The sequence below is a fragment of the Hypomesus transpacificus genome, chromosome 11 (assembly GCF_021917145.1).
Source record: "Hypomesus transpacificus isolate Combined female chromosome 11, fHypTra1, whole genome shotgun sequence".
Classification (NCBI taxonomy): Eukaryota; Metazoa; Chordata; class Actinopteri; order Osmeriformes; family Osmeridae; genus Hypomesus; species Hypomesus transpacificus.
This window is the reverse complement of record NC_061070.1, coordinates 8,884,906-8,909,433: the sequence shown is the minus strand read 5'-3', so window position 1 is coordinate 8,909,433 and position 24,528 is coordinate 8,884,906. Positions and strand designations below refer to the sequence as shown.

Genomic DNA, 24,528 nt, shown 5'->3' with positions numbered 1-24,528 from the left:
AACCTGCTCTTTGTCTATTCTATCCTTGTAACACAATTCCTACTTGATTTACAGAAAGTATCACCGAATAAAAATGTCTATTAATATCTTTGTACCACTACAGTGAGTGGAAAATTGTGGAAAAATAAGCCACGTTTTCATTATCATGTGTGACATGAGATTTACAATTTTAAGTTCTACACAGCAAGTACTGTGTGGAAGAGCATTGTGTGGAAGAGCATTGTGTGAAATACAGGCAATTGCCTCCACATCAGTACATGCTGCTAGAATAGTGTTGTGGTAGACAGCACAGCACAGCACTACAGCTGCAGAAAGGTCTTTCCACCCTGACCACTCAAGGTCTTTCAGAATCTCCCCGCGGCAAAGCCAATTACACTGCAGTCACAAGGTGAAGCAGAGGTAGTGATCCGTTAAACGAAAGACTTTATGACCCCAGCAGTCTGTATGTGAGCAAGGGTAGGTCCTTACGTTGTGGACAGGGGTGGCGTCTAAACATTTTTAATAAACATCTTTTATTAGCCGTGTTTGCGCCGCAGTACTGTAAACTCACAGGAACCAGTCATGTCCTGTGGTTTCAGTGGGGAAGTTGTGAGTGGTCTTCACTGCCTCTTTTCTACAGTGAAATGCGTGTCATGAGGTTTAAATAAATGTATCTGGGTAAACACAATACAAATGTTTCAAAGTATAGTGAATCCATGCAGCAGATTCAAATGTATCATTCTTTTGAACTTTATTGTTTAAAGTTGGTACAAAAACAGTCAATTTGGAACCTCAGCTCTTGCCTCAGTGTCAGGAGACGGCAGATTGGAGCAGAGACGAGAGACACACACCACGTCTTGGCAGAGAGCAACCATGCAGACAGCTTTAAATTAACAGTACACAGTCAGAAGAATAGAGCCCTTACTTGCACACTTTTTCCCCACAAAGAGAAACGCGGCGCTTTCGATACATTTGTTTCAATACATTTGACAGTGGGGCATTTCAGAGACACAGTTAAATGAAACAGTTAGTGGAAAAGTCATTAACCTATGAGGTATCCTCAGAAGTTCTTTGCAAAGACAGTGTGTGTTTGGGTGTACACAGGTCAGATATATAGGTGTGTGTGTGTGTGTGTGTGTGTGTGAGACACAGGTAACCAGGAAGTGGTTTCTCCCTGAGATGAGATTCTGTGTCATATTCTGAAGAGCAGTGGTCAACTCAGAATAAGAACTGAAATTCTAGCTCGATGGAGAACACCCTAAAAACACACAATTAAAATGGACTACAATATCCATTTACAACGTACACATACCATGTCACCCCCTTTCCACACACACACACACCTTCACTCAAAATATAAAGATAGTACTGTAATTACCTACAGTATTTGAGAATGACATTCATGAGAAGAACACGTTAGAGGTTGTAAAAACACTTTAAAAAGTGTGTGTGTGTTGCTAACCAATAACACAACAGCTCTGAAAATCATTTCAATAGTCTAGGCCCGACCTTTGCTTTAGAGAGTGAGGTGTCAGATGGCTGAAGGGTTTTGAAGACTTGTAGTATAAAGCTACATTTCCCATAATACTTGAGGAAGAACATTTCAAAATCTATTGCTTTGAGAAGTCATGGTGACATCTTGTGAGTAAAGTATAAATAGCCTCAAACGGATTACACAGACACGCACATGACAAGCAGAAGACAGTACACAGCAGGACAGGAAATTGTTCACCTCAGAGGGGTGCCAAAATAAAACTGAATTTAAATCCTCATAGCACACATATAACTTTATATCTGATTAACATCATTTTACTGGATAAAAAAAAAATGTTGAAAATACAGAGTTAAAGAGAAGTTGGGTATATTTATTAAGAGGAACAAAAGGATAAAACGAATGTAGTTGGAGTGGGTTCATGTTCATGGGGTATAAATAAAATGTTCTTTGATTTAAGTTAGATCTTGTAGATACTTATGAATATTGCAACAATTAACGTAAATAAAACTGGATGTCGCCCTACTGTTTAGTAGTAGTGTAGATAAATACTGTTTCCAGTTTTTTGCCAAACAAAACAAATAATTCACCAATCAGTGTCTTTGTTTTTTGTCTCATTTCACATGAAAATATAGTAATCTTTGCTGTTGTTGTTGTTATTTTCTTTTGTTATCTTACCAAAAACAAATATAAAGGTCACTTAAAAACAAGCGACAGAAGAGTCCCGGATATCTCACAGTCAAAGGAACCAAACCGCTTCAAAAATTCAACCGAGAAAAACCAACCGAAAATCTATTTCAGGGATCTGGAAAGCTGCAAGCCCCCCCTCCCCCCAGCGCAGCCACCGGCTTCAGTCTGTTAATCGAGGGGTCCTTGGAAGATGAGTCTCACGTAGCCTTGCTCACCAGACAGCTGCTGGGCGCAGAAGGGGCAGGCGGCGTGAAAGGTGTGCGTGCCGTGAGGCAGCGGGATCTGGCTCCAGAAGCCGGCCGTCTTCTCCGAGCACACGTGACCGCAGGGGCTGAAGGCGTGGGTGGGAGGGGCGGCGTCCAGGTAAAAGCCGGCCTCGCAGCCCAGCCACAGCGGTACGTACGGCCCCTTGGCTCGGCACATGGGGCACTCCCGGTGGCGTCCTTCACGGCCCTCCCTCTCCTCCCGGTGGTTGCCCCAGTTGTGGTAGCCGTGCACGTGGCCACACTGGAGGTAGACCCAGGGCTGCTTCTCGTCGGGCGTGTCCTTGCGCCGCATGGAAGGGAAGGCGAGGGTGTTGAAGCCCACGGGGCACTGCGGCCGCGCCGCGTTGATCTCCTGCCGCAGGGCCTCCAGGTGCTTGAGGGTGGGCGTGCGCGACAGGCCCTCCGCCGTGCGCCACAGGAGGGTGGCGCCACACAGGTCGACAAGCGAGCCATCGACCAGTTCTTGGCTCTCGCTCTCCACCTGTTTGGAGCAAGGGGAGACAGATGGATTGAGGGGTTGGGAGATGGACCGCTCTGGTTTTATTTCATATTTTGTCATTTCAAACACAGAATAAAGTTACAGACAAAGCTTGGTACAGAGTCATAAACCAAAGTTTTGGGTAGTGAGGGGGGTGGTCAATGGATTTTATTCACGTCGCCAAACCATTATTGTATTAGCTTTGGTGATGTGTATTACTCAACGCTGCCCTCTGGGTGGCAGGCTAGTACAAAGGCTAGTTTACATGTATTTATTTATATATAAAAAATATCTTAGACAGGCAGCAGGATGTACTGAATGTTCTGTGAACACGGCTGGAAACCATATGACATCAGAGAGAGAGGGAGGCCAGACACACAAGGAAACTCTGGTTATTCACTCTGGATTCCCTCCAGCCATGGCAGATGTCAGTTCTGATGACGGAGATAGATAAAAAGAATGAGTTAAGAGCGGGGGGGGTAAGAGAGGGACGTAGGGAGAAGGGGAACGAGCAAGGTAAAAGATTGATTGATAAGGAGAGGCTCGGAAGGGAGAGAGGTGGATACCAAATGTACATGGTAGGGGAGAGAGAGGCTACTTGGAGTCCTGCATGGGCATTACTCATTGTTAAGAAGCTGAGGTCACTGCTGTTAAGGACAAACAGTTCCAGCCTGTGTTTTAGACTGAAATGCTTCCAACATCATACAATATGTTCCCTGTCTGCTACACGGAGTTGGTGCTTCTAACAAAGAGAGACACGCACACATGCGTTCACACCATGAATCTTCCCGTGCAAAAGTATAGAAAGACAACACAAAACACCCACGCACACCAAAGGACAAAATGTACTCTTAATTCAAGTTCCCACAAAAGCAAATCATTAATCACACACGGGGATTTTCATTAAAGCACAGCTGGACTTTAGACATATTGTAGTTCTCTCTCCTGGAGGGAATACTCCCCCCCCCCCCCCCCTTCCCCCTCCTATTTCTCAAGTATGGCAAGTCGTAACGTGTGTGTGTCAACGTACACTGAGACGCCTTAATTACGTTGGCTTCCACTCAAAATAGGAGAAGGAACAGAACATGTGTTCTGTGGGGGGTCAGATGGCTGAGCGGTTAGGGAGTCGGGTTATTAATCAGAAGGTTATTGGTTCGATTCCCGGCCGTGCCAAATGACGTTGTGTCCTTGGGCAAGGCACTTCACCCTACTTGCCTCGGGGAGAATGTGACTAAATGCATGTGTGTGTGGGGGGGGGGGGTATTTTTCATGCAAAGCCTCTAAGCTGCATGGCTCGTGCGCGAAGGGCACGCTGTAGGACACTGCTACATATAAAACACGAGCACGCACACAGTTGCTGACCACGGCCGTTTTCCCCTCTTCCAATCGTCTCCCAGTCTTCAATCCCAGTGACGAGTCTGAACCAGGTTAAATGTAGCCACTGCACACACCACCTTGTTGTGTTATCCCCGCGATACTGCACTTGTCAAATAAAGGTTCGCGCAAGTCGAGTCGGGCAAGACCGAACTCATTATGTCTCAACACGCAATTTCCCCGCTACGCACGCGCTCTCTCCTTTCCCTCTCCTCCCCAATGCTGGGCTGTCATTGACGTTTCAGTGTTCGATCAGCCGTTGACTTTTCTCATGTGGCACGGTGACAAGCCTCCCCCGTGCCTTTCAATATGTTCCTCTCCTTGTTCAGTTGGTCCATGCTACCAATGTGCGCGGCCCTCCACCTCCCCGTCGCCGCCCGGTGGCTTCCTTCCTGCTTCCTCGGCTTGTCTGGCAGGGCTGTCGGCCGCCAGCACCGCCACCAGTATAAAAAACGGGATTTGTGCTCAAATGAATGAGAAAAAAATGTGCGCACTCGCATTAACTATTGACGTCCCTGCCAAAGCTCATATCCAACTTGCGTCCCTGAACTGTTGTGTCGTGGGTTAAGCAAGGGGAGTTTCTATGCCTAGTAGTGCATTGTGCGCAGCAAGCTCGAAAGAAACAAAAAAGGGATGTGAATAGGGGCCTGTGCCCCAGTAGAGTTGATGTCTAACGCCGCCTCTGCTGCTGACGGTGCCTAAAGGGGAGTGTGCTTACCCACAAACCTCACCCTCATGCTGCTATAACTGTCTTTGCGTTACTCATTAGTCCTGATGGGTATCTAAACTGATAACCAGCTGTGGAATAAGCGTCCGCATGGTCAACCCCTTCCATATTAAAAGGGTCAAGTGTAGATAAGAGCAGTCTTAATTGGCGAGACTGGAGGAGAGGCTGGAATGCTAGATAAAAAAAGAGGACTTTGCCATTTGAAATTGCTCACACGCTCAACATGCATGTTATGGCTTCCTCCCCTCCTTCCTACCTCCTCCCCCCACACTCTTTCTGCCAGTCTTCTCCGATTCACTCATGCTCTCTTCTCTAGTCCCTCTCTCTCTTTTCCTCTCCCTCTCAATTATTCCCTCCCCCCCCTCCATTTCCCCCCCTCGAGGTCCCTGTACCCCCCCCACCCCCCCCAAATAAAAACCTTCTCTTGTCTATGTTGGCTATGTCTGCCCTAACTGATTAATAGTCGAGTCGAGTCGAGACAGGATGCTCATTTGTGTGCGTGTTTGCACTGGTTGTGAGCTTAACCCTTGCGTTATCTTCGGGTCATTGTGACCCTTCAGTCATTGTATCCATTGCGAGAACTTTACCTCATACAAAAACAAAGTGAAGCATTTACTTGTGACCGTCAGGCTGTCTCAGACCCCCCACAGCGCAAAAGGTTAAAAGGAAATGCTTTTTATTGGTTTTTGTACTGGGTAAAGTTGTCGCAAACCGACAATGGGTCGTTGTCAACCTTCGCGTCATTGTGACCCGAAGGCAGCACAAGGGATATTCACATGGTGCCTCGACTCTGCCAGTAAAAGGACGTTTACCTGCTTCTTTACAGACTTATCACTCTTTTCCCTCCCTGTTTATTCCTCCCTCATTTGGTGGGATGAGATTTACGTCACTGCAAGGATCCCCTTACCAGATCCTGTTACCCACAGCCAGACACGGACCTGTCACCATGGAGATGGCATCACTCTGACCCCAGGTGGCTGCTGGCTGGCTGAACACAGTCCCTTCTGTGTGTGTGTGTGTGTGGGTGTGTGTGTCAAAGCACAGCGGGCGTGTGTCTTCGTGGATGTGCGCTCCTGTAACATCCTGTATTGCCGAGTGTGTTCCACGCGTCCACTTCCAGCTCACCATTTTGCCGCGCTGCTGTGCAGAGCGCGTCTCTCGGAGCGTGAACACGTTGCCGCACACGGAGATCTCTCGCCAAACGCCAGGCTTGGAGTCCTGGGTGAAGCCGTGGCGAGGGTGCATCACCAAAACGCCATTGGTGGTCAGGCCATCCATTTGCCCGTCCGTCGTTTTCCACTTAGCTGCCTTCTCCTGGGAGGGGGGTGGGAGAGAGACATAGAGAGAGAGAGAGACAGACAGACAGACAGACAGACAGACAGACAGAGAGAGAGATAATGAGGAGGGAGAATGACAAATGAAATTCTACTAGCCACATCCCCCACACACTTACCCCCCCACTCAGTGCACTTACCTACTGTTTCAGACAAGCACACACACACGCACACACACACACACACAGTTCCTCACCCCCAGGAAGATGTTCTTGGAAGAGTCAAAGCCCGCCGCGTAGATGCGGGCGGCGTAGGGCGGCGTGCGCTGGCACATGATGCGGCAGGCGAAGCGGGAGATGGTGCTCTGGACGGACTGGGTGTCGGCATTGCTCTGGCTGCCCGCGACCGTGTCCGTCACCACGTAGTCGATGGGGCCCTCTGTGGAGCGGCCAATCTGGGGGGGGGGGGAGGGGGGGAAGACGGAGGACATGGGGTCACGGTGCCAGAGTGGAGCAGAGTACAGCACAGGGGGAATTGCTGCTTCGATATGGCTGGGTCAGCACTCCTGTCCTCGGCCCGAGTTTAGAGTTCCAGGGCCAGGGGAGGGTGTGGGTGGAGGCCGTACCTGGAACATGTCTGTACCGCTGTCGTGCGTGTATTCCACCACGACCGTCTGTGCTCGAGACAGAGTGTAGGAGATGCTGTGCTGGTCCTTGTTGCTGATGGCCTGAGAGGGGAGGGGACGACGACGACGACAAGAGAGAATGTTAGTGTGAACCTTAGTATATATCTTCAGTTCAAATTGATGAACCCAGAGCACTAGCCTGCCACTGAGTCTGCAATCCAGGAGAACAGAGAGTTCTAATATCACGTAGGGATGGAAACAGACATGTGCTTCAAAGTACTTAACAGGAATTTGCTCTGTTGCTTTTAATTGAACCATTTGCACTTGATTCTTCTATAAACCAGTGTGTTCCCGCAGTAATCGACTATAAAAGCTTGGTTTAGATATTTAAGACCGTTGAAGTGTTGAGCGAGATAGCTCACCTATTTTAGGCTGTGTGTGTGTGTGTCTCGGGAGCCTTGTGCCTTCCCATATACATAACTTCCTTACAACAAAGGAAGCAAGTCCCAAAACAAGCTCCAACAATGGGCTGCTGTGGGAGTGTGTCCCTGCTGTGTTTGTGTGTTACCTTAGCTGCCTGTGGCGTGCAGCCGCTGTGCACCGTGCTGGGCTTGACCCCATTCGCCTTGGGCCGCTTACACAGGCTAAAGCGGCTTTTACGTCTGCCCCGGTCCCCGTTGGGCAGAGAGCCATTGTACCTAAACACAGAAAGAGAGAGAGAGACACACAGAGAGAGAGAGAGAGAGAGAGAGAGAGAGAGAGAGAGAGAGAGAGAGAGAGAGAAGAGAGAGAGAGAGAGAGAGAGAGAGAGAGAGAGAGAGAGAGAGAGAGAGAGAACACGGTGAAAAACAATGGGTTTTTATTGGCTGAAAGCAAAGCACAAACACAAACATACACCATCCATAAATAACAGAGTCCCCTAAACATAAGACATAAATCTGTATAAACAAACCTAACCTAATCTAGTTCTTCTTCGTGTGGAGGGATGAGAGGATAAACACAGGCCTTCTCTACGTACAGCACAACGGGGGCTTTTTGAGTTCATCTACAGGCATGTATGTTTGTGTGTCTATGTAAACACACAAAAAGAGTCCAACCTCCCACTGAAAAGATTAGAGCTGCCATTTTTGGTTCTTACACTGGCACCCACCAAGGTCCAAACACCCTTTCAGGTAAGTTTAGGTACAGGTGAGGCATGCGAGTTCACACACAACTACTTAACAGTAAGTACCTGCTGTTCCATTGTGGCACATATTAGTTACATATAAAAAGACACCTGCACAAGCATACACACATGCACACAGGGACTGTACCCTTAATGAAATCAAATTAGAGTGTATCCCGTCGACTTGTTGCCTTAGATTAATTTAGTACATTTAAAAATGAGGTGTGTAGTGGCGATATGGTGCTGTTATAATACTCAGATATTCCGGTATGATGGTGAGATAGGTTGCCATTGTGGGAGGGTAATCAGAGTAAAGTTTAGTGGGGTTACTATGGTGAGATCATAACCATAGTAAAGTTTAGTGGGGTTACTATGGTGAGGAGGTAACCATAGTAAAGTTTAGTGGAGTTGCTATGGTGAGGAGGTAACCATAGTTAAGTTGAGTGGGGTTGCTATGGTGAGAAGGTAACCATAGAACAGTTTATGGGGGACACTGCCACTCAGCTTGCAGTAGTGTAACTGGTTCACTGTTCAGTACTCATCCCTATAGGGTCTGATGGATTCAGAACCCAGCTGGTTGGAAGTATGTGTCCATTGACGTCACAGTGAAGCAGGCATGCCAGGAATTGCCGTAGACTGCCTTGGTGCTGTCCTGGAGTCTGTAAACAGGCGGTCTCCAGAGACTCCAGCATTCCCCTGGATTAGCCCATTAGCATCGCTATGCTATAAACATACGAGTACCAAAATGACAGTTAGCTCTGAGGTCAAAATGTATGTGTTGAGCTTAAACAGTACACACAACTTTGTGCATGTCTCTCTCACAAACTACAGTGTCTTTGTTTTCAACCATATTTCAAGGTCGGGTCATCCCAATGACTCCGAAAACGCAACAGTGAAGAACACAGATGGGGAAACTAGAGGGGTGTCCTTGTCAAATGCGGCAGTGCTGATGCCATTCGCTGTGTTTTTGTTTTCGAGAATCCAAAAAGTGTCCTGTGTCATCTCCCAGACTGCACTCAGACAGGACACAGAACAACCGTGAGTCAGCGGCAGACTGGGGGGCAAAACCAACGTAGTGGTGGCGGGTGGGTTCCTGGACTCTTTTCTACGTCATTCCTACGGCATTTTTCCATGACCAAGGCTGGAAATGAGAGTGGAAGGGGTATGGTGGCCCTCTAGGGAATATCTGGGACAGAGAGTGAGAAGCATATGAAGGAAGTCTTTCACAGCTGCTGGGTTGGGAGTTGGGAGAACATGTTTGGGGTGTGTGATAAAAACTAACAAACGGGAGGGAAAAAAAACTACTTTGCGGTGGAAAACAACAATTGTGTGAGAACGAGAGCGCGTGTCTGAGGCTTGTCAGCTCATGCAGAGTGCGGGCTGAGACACAGGGGGTTTTTGCTCGGGAGCAGGAGTCCTTAAGCAAAACAAATCCTTCTCATTCCATCCGAGAACAGAGAGACAGGAGAGATGCACCAAGAGACATACTGGTCACAAATGTGGTGGCAGAATCCGGAAACACAATTCTATGACTGACACAAAGTTCCTCAAATATTAACCAGTGGAGTGGGCGAGAACAGCCTGAACTGAGCCCCCCTCCTGATGGACAAACCATCCCAGCTCTGGAACATGCCGGACACACTCTCACTCTACAAGTGTGTGTCTAGATCCTTACCCCAGCACGATGAGCTCCCCGTACTTGACTGGCACTTTGGTGGAGGCGGTGGTGGAGATGTTTTCCTGCTCTGGAGAGAACATTGGGCACGGCTGGCGGGGGTGAGGCGGGCGAGGGTTAGGGATTGGGAGGAGGGGTGGGGGAGGGAGGACAGGTGAGGAAGAGGTATTTCCCCAGGTGAAGTTACTTGGAGGAGGGGGGGGGGGGGGGGGGGGAGGAGGAAGAAGGGGAGGGTCAACTGAACCTCAGCTCCGCCTCCTCATCGCTCATCCGTCCTGTCCGCGTCACCAGCTGCCCTGGACCGGTCCTACTGAGAATGACAGGGAGAGCGAGAGGAACAGAGATGTACATTAGGCATTTCGAAAGTGAAAGAAGCTACATAAGGTCATTGCGAGTGATGCATCAGACTACATCTAGGTGACAACTGGATCCCAAAATGACAGCCTACTCATCTAACCTAGACGGGAGTCTGGAGTTGAACTCTGCTAGCTGCCTTAGCAACATGCTACACAAACAAAGTGCAACCAGATGGCCCAATTCCAAGGTACAGCCAACACCTAGGTCACAAGTTGACTCACACACACGCCTTTGTGCAGTCCTTTCTGAAAGTCAGAGAGGGAGGGAGACAAGAATGAGAGTGAGAAACTGAGGATGACAGAGAGCTGAGATCTCCCTCTCCTTTCCAGGATCCCAGACAGGCAGTTGATCCTGATGCATAACATGGCACACGAAGAAAGGATGAAATGGGTGTTCAATAAGCTCAATTGTGTGTTCTAAAATACACACAAACACATACACACACACACACTTCACAATGAAGGAAACATCCAGGAAACTGCCTGCTATTGGTGGATGTTTCAGCCCCTGGAACACACAATGCGAAATCACCCTGGTTGACCTAACACCTATAATAACACCTCCAAGACAGGGGGCACAGTGCCATGCAGGAAATCACGACTCGGGAGTCATGTCAAACAGGAAGTACAAGCCTGCCCCTGTACACGGTGTACAGGTGCAGTGCAAAGTCACAAACTGAAGAGATTAAAAGCAGTTAGGCCAATGTAAACATCGTCCGGTTTGAAGCTACTATTAAGCTAGCTTTACTCTAACAGACGTACCATACGCTGGAATGTGTGTCGATAGCCATATTAAGTCTCTGATATCATTTGTTCCTCTGTGGCTGTCTCAACTGTGCATAAACAGGAACAGCGCATGTGGTGTGGATGAGTCCCAAACATCTGTGTTGGGAAGTCTGTCCTATTACACTGCAGAGAACTGGGTCTGAGATCTCCACTGTACGTTTGCACCTGCTCCCATACTGATGGGTTTCAAAATGTGGGTCCCGGGATCCGAGCCCTGTTCACAAACATGTACAAGCATGCACACACAACCGCCCACTCATGTACGCACACCAAAAGCATCTCAAACGTCAAATAAAGTAGAATTGTGTGTGTGTTTGAGTGCACGAGCATGCAACGCCGTGCTCCCATAGTGGACCGGGTTTGTCAGAGCTGTTGTGGCTGTCTGCCAACTGCTGCTTGGCTACCGATACACACTCAAGCACAAACACAGTACACTGTACCCTGCCCGTTGCTCAGAGGTTTGACCGGGTGAAACGGCAACACACACATACACATGATCGCACGGCTATATTGGACACAGTCCTGATAACGAGTACCGGAACTTCACACATACAAGACCAGTCATAAAACTTTACTGCAATGCAGCACAACACCTGCCACTTCTACTGGTGCCAACAGAACACACACCACAGAACCTTTTTACATGCCCACTTCACAGCTGAATCTTCCACAAGTAGATGTTTCAGAGGAAGGGGAGGATTGGAGATGTCATGTAGGTGGGCCAAGAATCATTTGGCTAGAGCTGATCCCTAATCCTGCAAGATACAAGGCCGACACGTAATGGTGTTAATGGTACATTAGTCTTTGCCTGGTGTACTTAATGTGTAACCACTTCTACAGAACCATCCAAGACGAACATCATTCTGATCCCGAAGAACATACCTCAATGGATTGTCCGAAACTGTGCACATCGTATCTGCCGTCACTGGAATCCAAAGCAGCCATGGAAAGACCTTTCAAGTGCAATTTTCATACCGACAAAACAGCCAAGGGCAGACCTTTCTGAGCAACAAGCTTAGTAATCTTGGTGGTATTATGCTGAATTAAAGCTGGAGCCATTGGCTCAAAGTGTAGATGGATTTTTATTTTTACGTCTGCAATGATTAATCTGACAGCAGACTCAAATTGCCATCTTAGTTATCAGGTAAAGCAGGAATCCAAAAACAGGAGAACCAAAGAGAGGTTGAACAAGATTGAGGTTTAACAGAGATGAGTAAGTTGATTCTGTCAAAGTAATACGTTGAGCTATTTCAACCATACCAATTCAGATCATCCAGTTTTTCGGTTAGCCTACCTCCTAAAGAATTACAGGAAATTCCTTTCATGAGTAATTGTCTCTCTTTTCTAACTGAATGAGGATACCATAAGGAAGCCTGAAAAAGAGGTCGGAGTCGAAAGACTTGACACGGCTGAAAAGAGAAACCTGTGCTGATAGAGGAGCCTTTACTGAGAGGTGACCTCTTCTCTCTGGGTGCCTGACTACAGTGGACTGGGGATGCACACTCAGACACTGATAGCTCCCCATGGTAAAGTGGGGCATAGATCAATAAATAATGGGGAACTGGTAAAAGAAAGAAGGATGAGGCACAACATTTTTTATAATTTTTTTTGTCATTGGATTAAGGACAAAAAAAGGGGGGGGAGGGGAATGAACAAACAGGTGAGAATACAAGGACATTTAGTTTGGGAGTTTACAGGATGTTTTCATGTTTTCATTTCACACTAGACATAGGTTAGGCCAGTCTACAATTATAATGTTTTTTTGGGGTGGGATTTGACACAAAAAACTTGCCTAAACCAGTTGGACTGTTTCATATCAATGATATCGGGGCTAGAGTATGACAACTGTGATGACATTTTAGAAGGTTGACATTTGGAGGGAAGCATTTGTATTTACTCTACAGAATCAGAAACAGGTTGATATCACAGATATAAAGTACCAGTCTGATGGTACATAACAACAAACATATAATGTCAGGACAAAAACAAGCAAGAGCATAGGTGCAAAATACATCACATACGGCTAAGTGAAAAATGTATAATAAAATATGAATAAGTGTAATAATACGTGTAACAAGTATAACTGTTTCATCAGAGTTCCTCATGAATGCTAGACGTCCTCTATCAATCCATCTCTCACCAGGCTTCTTAAATGTCGCTGATTCCGTCATGACGTAGCGTAGGCTAGTTTCAAGATGCCCAACCCTTTCTTTACTTGTGAGTAAGCAGAATGTAAAAAAAATCCCCACGCGTTTCTCACAGAACTAAAACAATGTGGTCAGATTGGTGGTCAAATTGGTAAAAAAAAACAGCTGTTATTACAAAACCACATTGAAGCCATCTGCTTATCCAATCCCTCTCTCTATCCATGACCCTGGTAAAACGGGTGGAGGACATGCAAAACTGCCTTCACAACATCCGGGTCAGATGGCTAAGCAGTTAGGGAATCGAGCTATTAATCCAAAGGCTGCCGGTTAGATTCCTGGCCGTGCCAAATGACGTTGTGTTCTTGGGCAAGGCACTTCACCCTACTTGCCTCGGGGGGAACGTCCCTGTACTTAGTGTAAGTCTCTCTGGATAAGAGTGTCTGCTAAATTACTAAATGTAAATGTAATGTCAAGTCAAATATATAGGCCTACTATGAGAGAATGCTACTCTATCATTGAAACTAAACTACATTGTGCCCATGTTTTGTGCTAGCTGCCACAATCTAGAGGGCACCCAATATCACTGAACAAGATCAACTGAATCTCAAAATGAGTTTTAAGAGCTGTGTTTTCTTTGTAAGGTGGAACAACATTGGTGGATTTAAGCTTGTTCCTCTCGAGTTAGCAATCCCATGACTCAAGAAAAAAGCTGAAGCCACAAAAAGTCACAACATTATGTCATATCCTACACATCTGAAACCTCTTAATCTATACTACGCATCAAGACTTCTTACAAAATAACCACTGAAAGCTCATGTTAATCAATTCCATTCCAGGAATTTGCCCCAAATCTGAACACAGACATCTTCATGGAGGCATGTGGCCAGTAATGAAGGTCTCAATAATGAACACGGGGGGGGGGGGGGGGGGGGGGGGGGGGGGGGGGGGAAGACCAGACCAGAAAGGGACCAGAAAGGGAGTTCAGTGGGCCTACTTCATGGGACAGTCAGCCACTCAGACACCCTTTCAGCCAGTCAGCAAGTCAGTCAGGCAGCTAATACGGAGACCACAGTTCAACTGTTCTTCAGCCAGAGAGAAAGGGAAACGATGGAAACTGAAGGCTTGGTCAAATTCCCTAAAATAACCTTTAAATAGCAACATTTTGCAGGGCATCATGTAAAGTCTTCTATGGTAAGGTTGATTTGGAGGCAAATTTCTAACCAAAAACCTCATGCCTATCAGCATCACTCGTTTAAAAACAACATTGTTAGCGTGCTGAAAAAAGCTGAGTGCCTATACCACGTACACATGCGCACGCGGGGTTGTTACCAACTCCCTGAGGTCCAGTTGTTGAGTTGCATGCAGGGATCAGAGGAGGGGAATTGGTGATCTTTGGAGATTAGATGCCTGATGATGACAAATTCAATCTGAGAGAGAGAGGATCCTAAGAATGGAGGCTGACACTAAATATATGATACAGACTCTCTTTCCCCCTTTCTACCTCTACTCCTGTGTAGCAGGTTTAACAGATGAACGGAGATGAACAGGGATGTGCAGTAAGCAGCCCACACAAAGAAGTAGAGTGAGCAGGGAGGTCATATCTTGGTCATTTGGGAAACGGGAAGGGAAATTGTTTTTCCAGACAGGATGAGCGTTTGCTGGCTGTGCGCATGTGGTAAACACAGCATGTCTGTGAGAGGCTAAGAACTGTGTCTGTACGCCTGGGTGAATGGGTAGGAGTCTGAGTGTGGGGTGGGCTGTGTGCCTTGAGAGTAGATGTGCTCAGTTGAAGTACAATACCTGGGTCTTGTCTGATGTTCGTCATACATTTTTTAAGCGGCCGTTACCCTGGTCACACACTTAATTGCTTCTTACCTTATACAACCTACTATGGAATACTTGACGAAATTACTTAACATCAAGGGCATACCGATGGCTGACGATTGTTGTAGGTATGGACAACTTCAGCTTGTTTCTCCTAACAAATTTGACTATTGAACTGGGATAATCAGTTAGAAGGGCCACCTCAAAACCATTTGCTGAGTTGGGGGGGGGGGGGGGGTTGAGTTGGAAAGACACCTTCTGCTCTACTTTGAGCAAACTGCTGCCCTCTGTGCCAGGCAGTATTAGGTTAGCTCATCAAAAACAAAACATATACCATTCCAAAGGGCACAAAGCTCGCTCTGCAGCAGAGACAGGGACTGTCATAGTTGGTGCCCAATATTAACTAGCTTCTCAGGCATAACTAAGCACCTGACCAACAAGATATTGGCACAATTTGTTTTCAGGCTTGTATCAGACGTTTAACCTTAAAAACCTATGGTTACGTGTTGTGTGTAGCTTTGGTGTAAAAAGGGGATAGAAAGACAAAGAGCGAGAGAGAAGATGGAAAGGGTGAAGCTGACCTGTGAGAGGGACACTGCATGTGGGCCTGCTTACATGTGTGAGGCTAGGTGGGAGCTCACCCCTCCACATCTTCCACATCAACCACAAATTAGCTTCACTAGGGAATGTTGTATGGCATCAAACTAACTCAGAAGGAAGGGAGTCTACCAAGACCCAACCCTCAGAAAGTCAGTAGTTACAGCAAACATGCTACAACCAATTTATTGCCATTGTGTGTTGAAGTGCTTATGACTGCCCGTGTGTATGTGTGTCTGAGAACTGCGGCGAAAGATGTACTGACAGCCCAAATAATAACCATTGAATGAAAAGAACAAAACAAGTATTTCTGCATGTGAGGCATCAAATATTTCCAGTAAACGCACTGCAACTGGTTTCTAGTAAACAGTACTGGGAGGACCGGTAACAGATGGAGGGAAGCAGAGTAAGGAAGGGTTGGCGTTCAAGTTTCAGCCTCATTAATGATTCAGTGGGATGGACTCAAACCAGTACACTGAGACAACAAACAGCCTCGTCAGTCCATGCACAGCAAACACACTTGTGCGCGCACACACACACACACACACGTCTCGAGTACCACTTCCTGCCTGCCGAGAACATACAACAACCATGTGACCAGAAACCAATTAACCACTTGGCTAACCAACAGCCGAGGAAACGGTATCCGTGAATGGGAACATGCAAACGTGCAAAAGTATGAGGAACGCCGTGTGTGCATGTGAGTTTGGGGGGTTTTGACAGGAAAAACGGGTGCTTTAGCTTTTGGTTTCTGAGAAACACAGTGAGTCCTTTGGTTGGATAAGTAACACAGAGCAACAAGCATGCGCAGATAAAGTGAGGAAAGTGATTAACAGTGAGGGAGGCTTGCGGGAATGAATAAGCTGTATGTGAGGGGTAGTTAGTAGGCAGGCTATATCAAAACATGTGTCTTAGTGACTTTTATTGTGTACAGTGTATGTTTGTGTAGGAGGGGGCTCACTTGTGCAGGAAGCAAATCAGATTGGGAAAGGTCACAGATGACCAACCTGATGATGGCGAATCTGACATGAGTGTTTGTTTGATTGTTTGTTTGTGTTGCAAGTGTGTGAACCAGATGAATAGGGGTTATCTGGTGCTAGACAACAACAACACAGAAAAGAGATTTTAACACACACACACACACAATGCACCAAAGTATTTATCAGTACTGCCTTCCGGCCATTTTGTATTGCCTTATAGTAACACCAAGTTTTACTTTGGGATATAAGCTAGGCCTACATCTATAAATTCCAGACCTAAAAAGTTAGCTATCACTTTAGCTATAATAAATATAATATACTGGTAGGCAACAAGAAGGCCTACAGTACTAATCCTACAGCCGTTTCAGAGGATAAAGCATTTAAATCGACTGCACATCTAAAACCATACCAAGCTAGGTAGAGTGTACTGGCCTCCCATTCCATGTAGCTATCTACGTGGTGTAGGGTTGTCACTGCTACTGAAAAACGTGCTTCACAAGACGTAGTTTCGTATCAGTGGGGTTTACATTGTATAGTCGTGCGAGGGGCAACAATCCAAGGTGATGGTTTCTAAACAGGCTCACTGCTGGCAGGAAGACTGGTCACATGACATGGCTTAGTGTGTGAGCAATGAGCATAGTAACACAGAAGATGATGGGGGGGGGGGGGGGGAAGAGAGAGAGAGAGATAGGAAAAGTGGGAGATATACTGAAGTCTCTAAAAGAGGAGAGGGACAGTGGTTGTAAGAGAGTCCGCTGAATCACTCCTGTCCACCTGAACACTGTGGAAAATGGCTGGTGCTTTTATGGCTTTCCCCCCCCGGTTCCAACCCAACAGAAATAGGCAGTAAAAACGTGCCCACTGTCTGACCCACTTTCCATGACAAACCTAATCTCCCCCTCCAAACTCAGACCTAGTAAGCCTTGCTGGAGTGGGCCAAGCTTCCAACACTACAGCGCAAAGCTGCTCAGCAGCTACTTGCTTCACACCCAAAGCACACATGCAAACTGTTCCCAGTTCAGGACTTTACGGAAAAAACATCCTCACGTCTCAAGTTTGTCAGGATGTGTTCTCCTTTCAGACTGCAGGGCTTATGTTCACACTCACAGAGTCAGTCTACAGTAGCTCATGCTTAGGTTGTCTTACAGTGAAGTTGATTGTTGACATTTCCTCATGCAGCAACAGGGATCGCTCCAGGGTTACTACAATTAAGCCTCCATGTTCTGCCTCTCCATTAAGACATTAGATATCTCCGCTCCTGCCTGATACGGCCAGCCCTGGGATTTAAGCTCAGGTTTCCCAACTGAAATGGAGACAACACACTGGAGAAATCACTCTCTCACACACACACACACACACACACACACACAATATATCCAAAGTGATAACTGAATCCTCTTAAACTTCAAACTACTAAATGTCCAATTCTGCTATTCATTCTTAGTGTTCCCTTCTCACTACTTTGCTTGTCTTGAAAGATTCAAGGCGGTCAAACCATTGCTTAATCACAATCAATGAATCCTAACTCAACTAATGACCTCCATGAGGTGACAGTAGTATCAGTAACTGCTGTGAGTGGAGACAAATACAAAGCCATGGAGGAAATGTGGCTAACTTAAACAATTCATAGTTGCAACAAGGCCTTTCAAATCTATTGAGGACGTTACAGTGTGATCATTAGCCAAGCCTGCATGACAGATCTATCTTCACATTTTTACAACAAGTCTTGTACAGACGGGGCTGGAAATATAACTTGGTAAAGGAAAAAGGGGGGGGGGGATTTGCGGGCAATCAAGCTTGGTCGTAATGGAGAGTTGATGCATTTGCTTGATTCCTTATCAGGTAATGTTCCATTTGGATACCCACACCCCTCTCCTCTGACATCAAGTCTGGGTGGGTTAAAACGGATGCACGTGTAAACTGATCTGAACAATTTATTTGTGATGATTTACTGACAGATTTCAATGAGGCACATTGGTGCTAGATGACTCAATGTATGTGTGCAAGAATGAAAAATACTTAGTCAACAAATGAGGATAAACTATCCTAAAGCTGACTGACTAATGGTTAGCTGTCAGCTTTAACCGGCGGATGACAAAAAATCTACACAAGAAAGGTACACAGCTGCTTCAGTATAATTTCCAGGCAAGCTGAAGCTTCACAAAGGAAATTCAGTTTCACTGGCCAGAAGGCAATTAATAGCTAGCCAGTACCAGAGCCTGGTCAGTACTAATTGCGGTGTGTCAGCCCAGGTCAATAACACTACCATAGCCAGTAAAATAACCTGTAAGATATGTTAACTTTAGCAATTGATAACTAACTGGTTGGTTTATGACTATGCTACTTACATCGAATCGATGATGAAGTCCTCCCTTTCTTCTCTGTAACCACGAGCTACACCGCTGTGAGCGAGTGACAACAATCCACAACCAGCTGCTTGCTTGCTTGATTCCCAACTTGGTGTGGCTAGCTGACGCTAGCTTGCAAACAAAGGCAATATGTCAACGTTTAAAACAAAAGGAGACACAATATGTAAGCACACGTCACGTTTGTTTTTGCTTTTTGTCTATTGTTGCATTTAACACATAAACGCTGCTGTATAAAGACCAACGCTCTACATTGAGAATGCTGAACCTTTTGTTGAAGGCATCTCTATATTATAAACAGAAATGGGACGTCCTTCTGGGCTGTAGTAGCGTACGCTAGCTGCAAAAAAAAAAGAAACCTGTCGCGTGTGATTCGAAAGGGATTGTGGATATCGTAGTCTGATAACAAACGACCATGTCGTAGTCTGACAACCACTGAAATTATGAATTATTTATGCAATTATTTGGACTGCAGTAAAATCTCTCTCTTTCTTTCTTTCTTTCTTTCTTTCTTTCTTTCTCTCTCTCTCTCTCTCTCTCTCTCTCTCTCTCTCTCTCTCTCTCTCTCTCTCTCTCTAATTCAGTTATTTATTCCTAATTCCTGAGTGTGTGTGTGTCTGTGTGTGTGTGTGTAGAAGAAGTATAAATGTAGGCTACTAGTGCACGTGTGTGTGTGACTTTTAATAGATACATAAATAGACCTCCTTACACAATTCAAGTGAATGGAAAATTCCAGGAGGGCCGTAGCCTAATTATTTAATCCTAAAATGCGGTTAAAAGGGGTGATTGATTGTAAAACCGATTTTACCTTGGCATTACCTTGACAGTTTGATGTGTAAAATAGACATACCGTGAACCTCAAAGTCCATTGACGCCTCTTTACTATGCAAATCTCACAATTTGTAACTGCTGCTGTGAAATGATTGTTTTTTTTTTAATCCCCCGCTGTGACGTCCAAACGGGGCTCCACCTTTTTTGGCTCTGTCAAGCAAGCCCCAACATGTAGGCTACCTACAGACCAGCCCACCGGTGTTCTGGTCCAGGAACATAAATGGAGGTCAAGTAGATCTCAGACACTGGGTTATCTGCGTGCTGCTCTGTGTAGCTTACTTCCACGGGAATCAATGAAGAACGTTTTTCCAATATTGAAAATGGACCACGGTCGTAACCCGTGTTGTCATGTAAATCTACAATTCAAGATGCATTTTTGTCCAGATCTATTATTCAGCAAGATAGCTGACTAGAGCTTGAATCACGATAGTTTGTTTGCTAAACTGTTGTGCTAACGTTACACACTTAGCTCTAAGTCAATCCTGTTTGCTTCGACAACAGAAGTGGAAACAACTGACGTAATAATTTCAAATGATATCTAGTCAATCTGTTTATATATATCTATGGGGAGAACTGCAACTCTCGAGAAACTTCCGAGTTCTGAACTGGTTGCAGTTCCACTCAAGTTCCATATGAGGGCGCTAACGGTCGAGTGCAGAATGAATGGAGGTCTATGGAGCTATACCCCTCAAAATCTACTTTTCTCAGGATATAATATTTTGTCTAGTCATTTGAATTCTGAATTCGAAAGGGGGGGGCAAAAAAAATACACACCGCTGGATGTTAGATTTTATTTAAGTCGCCTTTCTGTTCTAAAAAGCCTTTGAAATGTCATACACATCCTACGATCAGAGCTATTGCTTGACAGCAAGCTCTTGGTTACATCCGCTTTTCTCTCAAGGCACCGACAACACAGCCGACAGGTTAGGCACTCCCTGTCTGTACACATGCTAGAATGAGTTTTGGCTCGCTGGTTCAACATTCTGGTTCTGCTTCGAATGCTATCAAACAGGATCTCTGGTCCTAGTCAGTCCTTCACTAACCAATCAGCATTCGTAAGCAGAATGCTAGCGTGTTATGGGCAACCCTGTAAGACATCGAAAGGACATAAATTCATTCAACGTTTGACTTGTAATCCATGTTGAACATGCAAAAACTACAATCAAATCTGAGATTTCTCAACGACAATCAGACGAAAGAGACAAATTTAGCCGTTTAGCTCCATGGACTCCCATTCATTTTGCACTCGACCGTGATTACTAGCGGTGGAACGGCAACAAAATTCGGTACAATGGGGCTTAATAGGGAGTGGCAAGGCTCTCATTAAACAGGCTCTGAGCATACCATAGAAGAGAAAACCTAGCGTTTTTTTCCCGGGAAAATTTCACTGGATGTATATGGGGGCATAGAACAGCACCCGGGCAATTTTCAGCCCAACCAATGTTGCATACCCTATTCGGAGACCTTAAGGAACAGTGTGAAATACCCCCCAAAATACAGTCAATCACCCTTTTAATAAAAAAACATCCTTTTTTACCAGGAGGAAATCAACCACAAATGTATGGACACGAAGAAACACCTAGCCTACATGCGGACACACTAATAAGCCATATTTTATAGACCATTACAGACTTTTTCTTCTGTAGTTGTGTAAATAACATTTATCAGGGCTACATTACATACACTCAAATGTATACTACTGTACATATTGGCACACACACACTTTCATATCTCCTAATGGCTATTTGAATCTGGCACTATCTGATGTTTGTGTTGCCATAGATATAACACTAACACCTCTCTGCCACATTTCCAAAGTATCTCTGGACTGAATCAGAAACAGACACACCTTCCTTTGACTCCACTTGCAGTCGCATTCCAGTGCTTCACCTATGATGGATGTTGGACAGTGACTGACTTCACCACATTTTGTGATTCAGGAAATACCCGTCTGAAATACAGACATTATGTTTGTGTGTAAATGGATCCAATGTTTTGCAGCATAATTTTACATGCTACCAATGGAATTCATTTGTTCTACAAGTGAAGTCTGGGTTAATTACTCTCAGGCAAGACTGGTTTTGCTAAGGGAGAACATCAGGATAGTTTATTTTTGTTGTTGTGGTGCTGGAACAAAAACACATAACAACAACTGTATCACTGTATTATGTGATGATAAAAACATGCTGTGCTCCTGCTTATCCAAATATTCAATTGCTCAACTGCCCTGTGTTTAGAGGGCTGGCCCAACTGCTGTATTCAGGCTACTATGGTGACAGTAACCATGTCCACAGATATGTTTGCTAAGTGTTAAACATACAGTCTCACAAAATAGCTCAGAGCACGGTCGCAAGTTACAAACAAAAATGTGAGTATGTGTGTAGGTGGGGGTGGAAGGGGTACATTGATATTTCCTTCATCATCCATATGTGCGCAAGGGATTGTACCGGTCTGACAGAAGAACACAGTACACCATGCTATATGCATGAATGAATATGAATAAATTCCTGTATTTTCTCATCATAAAATGTTCTCCAGTTTCTTTGCATGTATCTGAAGAGTAACTAAAACGCCCAATGTCAGCTTTAGCCTGCCGCATCATTTCTTTGAAAAAATGTCCTGTAGTGAAAAGTTGTGGGTGCAGGAGTTTTTAAATTAATTTTTCATTCATGCAGTAGACAAAATGTGACACATTGACACTCCCAATTATCATAAGACTAGAAAGCTGGTTCAAAATACAATGGACGTTACAAAAGTGTAAAGTCAAATGCAACATCTTAAACTCAAAGGTCATACTATGTTAGGAATTTCTTTCAGGTCCAAACAGCATTCTAAATAAATCTAATTTTGAAAAAAAGATTACACTAATTCAAATGTAAGGAAGCATATAATAATTGGGAAAAATACAAACTAACAGACCACTGTACTGGTAAAAACATTCTCAGACTTCCACAAACGTATTGACATGCAGTTACCGGTATTTATAGGTTATCCTAGCATCAAGAGTACCTCAAGTTTTCATGCGTCAAAAATGTATTTAAAAGTTATACACTAAAAGATATGGAACATAACACCAAATAATCCAAAATAACACTTTTGCAAAGATTCAAAGGAATTAAGACCAGCATTGATGAGTTTCGCAGGAATGAAAAAAATAGGGTTGGGCATTTGGTTTAAGAAGAGGACTATCAGCAGGCAGAGTAAAGTACTTCATGTAGTTACAAGTATTGACCATCAACAACAACCACATTCTATACAGTATATTCATACAAAGTGTCAAGGGTATCTGAGCCATTATCAAACAGAGTTATGTACACACCTTCACCTGGTTACTGCATTGCCTTTACTGTACTTGAGTTTAGCGTACATATACAGAAATCCTGTTTCATGTGATCATCACAGGATGTTAATGGACAAAGTCTTTCATCTCCACAGAAGGACCAATGACATCAGATGGGATAAAGTTGACTGTCCACTTCAGCCAGACAAAATGAGGTCAGGTGCTAAGTAGTTTTATGAGGACCTTAATGGTTTCTGATCTCAATCAAGGCTGAAATGGTCTAGGCGTCTTTGAGAAAGGTTGGGTTAGGTTGGTGCTTTAAGTAAACACAGATGTTTAAAAGGCAGGCTGCTTCTCTAGGCGCTGTGTTTAAAATGATAATCAAATCAAATCAAATCAAATTTATTTGTATAGCCCTTTTTACACGCAAGCATGTCACAGAGGGCTTCACATGCGCCCATAGAACTGCCCCTCAACCAACCTAAACCCTCAAGGAAGACAAGGAAAAACTCCCAGAAAAACTCCCACCGGGAGAAAAAATGGAAGAAACCTTGGGAGGAGCAATTCAGAGAGATAATGGTGGTTTAAATGGGGGTGAGATGAGAGGGCAGAGAGATATGGAAAGACAATGAGAGCACTGAAAGGGAACAAGATGAGAGAAGGCAGGGGGTTGGAGAAGTCGTAGGCAGGCCCTATGTGCCTTAGGATCTGATGTTGACTGAGGGTGAGGAGCTGTTTACCAACAAACACACAAGCAACGTGTTGTGAAAAACAAAGGATTACTTTTTTAGTCATTTATATTTTATTTAATCATCGAAAAATCTTCTGAGTATGTAGTCCACAGCAATTCAGTTATCTTTACATTCTCAAGATTATTCTAACTTCAGAAATCACCAAAACAAAATCAAGTGTACTCTCCCACACTTACATGCCAAACAGACATGATGATGTATTGCCTTTTTCTGAATTTTTACGAACATACTTATAACATTTTACTGCTAGATGTTGCTGCTGTGTCTTCAATAATTCTTTAATTTGACTTCATTTCAAATTCACAAGGTTGCCAAACACATACCTAGACCATCGTGCAGCAATGTCAAATGATCAGAAATAGAACATGGCCAACACCTCTAGTTTGACTGTTTCCAAGGACAGGAGTACTTAGTCAAAGTATGTATGCAATCACAACACATACATTGCAAACTAGTATAGATGGAGGCCATAATGGGAGTATGAATGAGGTAGTAGACTTGAAGTTGATTCATCATCTCAGCTGGTATAATACATCATGGTAACACTTTCCTTGACATTTTCTTCATAAGGTCTTCATAACAGTGTCATTACTACAGGAAACTAAATCCATAATGTTAATAAATATCACAACACAAATTATAATTTAAAGGTACAATAGGTAATATTCCTTCAGTAAAAAAAGCAAATTGTGTACCCTATAACCATGTTCTTTAAGCTAATGAGGCCTTCTGAGAGTTGTTTACCAACGTAAACAAGTCAGTCACATTTCTGTCCGCTACTTTCCAGCCAATTATATTCCAGGCTCACTGGTCCAGTGTATCGCCTTCAGTGAGGCAGCTTTCCACCTGGCTTACTTTATGAAA

At 44.8% G+C, this 24,528-nt stretch overlaps 1 protein-coding gene across 4 annotated transcripts; it reads right to left on the bottom strand.

The window, feature by feature from the left end:
* Positions 1-713: 713 nt before the first annotated feature.
* Positions 714-19,116, bottom strand: peli1b (pellino E3 ubiquitin protein ligase 1b). 4 transcript variants are annotated; one of them, XM_047029821.1, is made up of 7 exons: positions 18,784-19,116; positions 9,746-10,055; positions 7,474-7,603; positions 6,906-7,007; positions 6,537-6,734; positions 6,132-6,320; positions 714-2,908 (listed from the first exon to the last, which is right to left on the bottom strand). In XM_047029821.1, the coding sequence occupies exons 2-7, from the start codon at positions 9,826-9,828 to the stop codon at positions 2,330-2,332; spliced, it is 1,281 nt and encodes a 426-aa protein (XP_046885777.1). In that variant the 5' UTR covers positions 9,829-10,055; positions 18,784-19,116; the 3' UTR covers positions 714-2,329. The 4 variants fall into 4 exon arrangements, with proteins under 4 accessions (XP_046885777.1, XP_046885778.1, XP_046885779.1 ...); XM_047029822.1 differs by having other exon boundaries at positions 9,746-10,052; XM_047029823.1 differs by lacking the exon at positions 18,784-19,116 and adding an exon at positions 17,582-18,754.
* Between the last annotated feature and the right edge of the window lie 5,412 nt (positions 19,117-24,528).

Coding starts and splice junctions, on each gene's coding strand:
- peli1b (XM_047029821.1), bottom strand. CDS start 9,828: ATGTTCTCTCCAGAGCAGGAAAACATCTCCACCACCGCCTCCACCAAA. Junction 7,008..7,473: donor GCACGCCACAGGCAGCTAAG/GTAACACACAAA, acceptor CTCCCCTCTCAG/GCCATCAGCAACAAGGACCA. Junction 2,909..6,131: donor CACAGCAGCGCGGCAAAATG/GTGAGCTGGAAG, acceptor TGCTCCAAACAG/GTGGAGAGCGAGAGCCAAGA.